The sequence below is a fragment of the Galeopterus variegatus genome, unplaced genomic scaffold (assembly GCF_000696425.1).
Source record: "Galeopterus variegatus unplaced genomic scaffold, G_variegatus-3.0.2 Scaffold3648, whole genome shotgun sequence".
Lineage (NCBI taxonomy): Eukaryota > Metazoa > Chordata > Mammalia > Dermoptera > Cynocephalidae > Galeopterus > Galeopterus variegatus.
Window position 1 is genome coordinate 116,045 of NW_007729759.1, and position 3,852 is coordinate 119,896.

The following is a 3,852-nucleotide window of genomic DNA, read 5'->3' on the forward strand; positions in this document are numbered from 1 at the left end:
TCTAGGCCAGTATGACCATGCAAGTGTTATATAGCCACATCAGTTATGACTACGCAGTGCCCATGCCATACTGGTTATTAAATATTTTGAGTATGGGAATATGCTGTTTTATTTTCTTTTAAAAATTTTTTTTATCAGAATCTATATTCATTTCCTAGAAGACATCCTTATACTTTCTTTATCTACCTCTGTTATAAAAATCTAATAATATTATAATGAAATCTAATATAATAATGTTATGGTAAAATGTAATAATGTTATAAATAAAAATCTCTAATACTATTATCGTCTTATTAGACTGCTTCTCTTTGGTATTAGTGGTGCATCAGTTCTTGGATTTTAGGATTTTGGTTTTTTTCTTTTTAAATTATCTTGGGTGGCAGCTTTTATATCACTTAAAAGAATCAATTGTATAGGACACAAAGATAGATTATTAATTTGAGGTTAAAAATGGAGGGCTATTAGAAGCCTGTGAAATGAATTTTAAAAAATCTGAATAGGGCCGGCCCAGTGGCACACTGCTACAGTGCGCCGCTTGGGAGCGTGGTGGCGCTCCCGCCGAGGGTTCGGATCCCACATACAGACCGGTTCCCGCTCACTGGCTGAGCGCGGTGTGGAAGCAACGCCGAGGGTTGCAATCCCATTGCCGGTCCCGGTCCGGTACNGGCGCAACACTGAGGGTTGCGATCCGTTGCCGGACACGAAAAAAGACAAAAAGGAAAAAAAAAATCTGAATAGGAAAACAGAATTTAGGTTGTGGGTCTTGTAGAGTGAAAAGACAGTGTAAAAAAAATGGCATAATTAAAGTTCAGTGTACAGGTGATTTTGCTATATAACTAGGTTAATGAAACAGGAAAGTGGTGAACAGCAGTGAAATTACGATTCTTTTTATTGGCAGCTGGCCAGTACAGGGATCAAAACCTGGACCTTGGTGTTATCAACACCATGCTCTAACCAACCGAATTAACTAGCCAGCCCTAGAATTCTTATAGTTGAAAATCCAGATATAGCCAGTATAGTGCAAAATATCTAAGATATGTTTACTTAGAAATTTTAAACTGTAACATGTGAGGAAATATAAATACATTAACAAAAAGCTATATTGATGTTAGTCCTTATACTTTTATTATACTATTTTATATTTTCACAGCATTTGATGACCAGTGAAGACTCACCAATTATAGAATATTATCCACCTGATTTTAAAACTGACCTAAATGGAAAACAACAGGAATGGGAAGCTGTGGTATTAATACCTTTTATTGACGAGGTCAGTGCTTGAAATAATTATATATACACATACATTCTTAATCAGAGATTATTTCACAGAAGTTAATGAGCAATGGGTTCTAATCACCATTTATATTTTGTTAATGAAATTTAACTGTTTATTATGTGCATCAAAACTTCTAAGCATGTTAATTATAATAAGGCTGGAGTGGCTTTACTAATATTTGACAAAGTAGACTTCAGAGCAAGGAGTTATTACCAGAGATATAGAGGGATATTTCATACTGATAAAAGAGTCATCAGGATAACATAAAAATCCTAAAACCATATGTACCTAATAACAGAGCTTTAAATACATAAAGCAAAACGTGTCAGAAATGAAGGGAGAAATAGACAAATCTACAATTATAGTTGGAAATTTCAACAGTTTTATCTGAGGAATTGGTAGCACAAGAAGATGGGAAATCAGTGAGAGTAAAGAAGAATTGGAAAATGCTGTAAACCTACTCAGCCTCATTCATACTTATGGAACCCTGCACCCAACAGGCTGCAGAATACACATTCTCTTTCAGTGAATAAGGAACATTCACCAAGATTATTTGATGAGCCATAAAACATGTCTTAATAAATTTAAAAGGATCAGATAGAGAACATTCTCTCACTACATGGAATTAAATTAGAAATCAGTAACAAAGATCTGGAAAATCCCCAAATATTTTGAAAGTTAATAACACACTTCTAAATAACCTATGGATGAAAGAAGAAATTAAAAGGGAAATTAGAAAATACTTTGATCTGAATAATTAAAATACAGCAGGATGAAGGAAATAATAAATAGGAGCAGAAATTCATAGAAAATAAACAGTAGAGAAAAATCAGTGAAACCAAAAGTTGTTTCTTTGAAAATATTAATAGAAAGGATAAATCCTAGATAGCTAGAGGGATCAAGAAAGTAAAAAACCAAAAATAAGAGAGAGAGAGTGACGGGACATATAAATTACCAGTAATAGGAATGAAAGAGGAGACATCCCAGAGATTCTACACACAGTAGTAGGATAGTTAAGGAATATTATGAACAGCTTTATGCCAGCAAATTCAACAACCTAGATAAAATGAACACATTTCTTTAAAGATGCAACCTAGCAAAACTGTCAGAAAGAAATGTAAACATCTGAGTAGTTCTATATCTTTTAGGCCCAGATGTCTTCACTTGTGAATTCTAGCAAACATTTAAGGAAAATATAATAGCAATCTTACACAACTTTCAGAAAATAGAAAAGGGGAAATTTGCTTCTCAACACATTTTATTAGACCAGCATATTCTAGCTACCCAAACTGGGCAATGGCATTATAAGAAAAGAATATTACTGACCAATATCCCTCCTAAAAGTAGATGCAAAAACTCTTAACAAAATAACATGAGATGGAATCCAGCAGTATATAATAAGGATAATACTCATGAGCAAATGGGATTTATTTTAAAAATACAAGGTTGGTTTGCACTGTAATTCACCACATTATCAATATTAAACATCCAATTTTAATAGAAATGTTCAACAAACTGGGAATAACAGGAAACTGTCTCAACGTGATAAAGGGCATATAAAAAATTGTACTGCTAAAAACATATTTAATAGTAAAAGAATGAACATTTTCCCTGGTAATATCAAGACTAGGATAAGGACATTCATTATATCCACTTCTCTCTTATTTTGTGCTGGAGATATTCAGTTGAGGAAAAGAAGTAAAAGGCATGCAGATTAGAAAGGAATAGGAACTGAGGTTATTAACTCAAAAATACAAAGAAAAAAAGAAGTAAAATTGTCTTTATTTGCAGGTGGCATTACTATCTATGTATAAATTCTGAGGAATCTCCAAAAAAGATGCTACAACTAATAGGTATCTTTAGCAAGTTCACATGATGTAAAATGTGTACAAAAACTAATTGTATTTCCATTTACTAGCAAGAAAACCATTGGAAAATACAAAATTTTTTAAGTAGAAAAAAATTTAAATTCTACTTAAAATAGCAATAAAAAATATAAAACACACATCTATAATTTAATAACATATGTGCAAGCCCTCCACCCTGAAAACTGTGAACAGTGTTGAGAGATAGAAAACCTAAATAAATGAAGGACATATCACGTTCATGGGTTAGAAAACTTAATATTAAGATGTAAATTCTTCCCAAATTGATCTTTAAACTCAGCATAATCCCAGTGAAAAACTCCAGCAAGTTTATGTGTAGAAATTAGAAATCTGATTCTAAAGTTTTTATAAAATTGTAAAGGACCTGGAATAGCCAAAATAGTGCATAAAAAGAATACAGCAATGTTGGAAGACTTACATTACCTGATTTCAAGACTTACCGTGAAACTGCAATAATCAAGACAATGTTATTGCTGTAGCAATAGACAAATAGATCAGAACAGGAGGAGTCTACACAAAGATCTATACTTGTGCCATTAACTTATCTTCAAAGTACCAAAGCAATTCAGTGGGTAAAGAAACAGCTTTTCAACCATTGATGCTGTAACAGCTAGCTAAATATGTGGAAAAAGGTGAATCTTTAACCATACTTCACACCATACACAGAACTTAATTCAAAATACACCATAG

The 3,852-nt window shown here is 32.7% G+C and overlaps 1 protein-coding gene across 1 annotated transcript in view; it reads left to right on the forward strand.

The window, feature by feature from the left end:
• The window catches only part of XRN1 (5'-3' exoribonuclease 1), a 137,081-nt gene that overhangs the window by 34,406 nt on the left and 98,823 nt on the right, over positions 1 to 3,852 (forward strand). Inside the window, exon 15 of the mRNA XM_008585628.1 lies at positions 1,151 to 1,270. Coding sequence (XP_008583850.1) covers positions 1,151 to 1,270 — 120 coding nt within the window. The remainder of the gene's footprint in view (positions 1 to 1,150; positions 1,271 to 3,852) is intronic.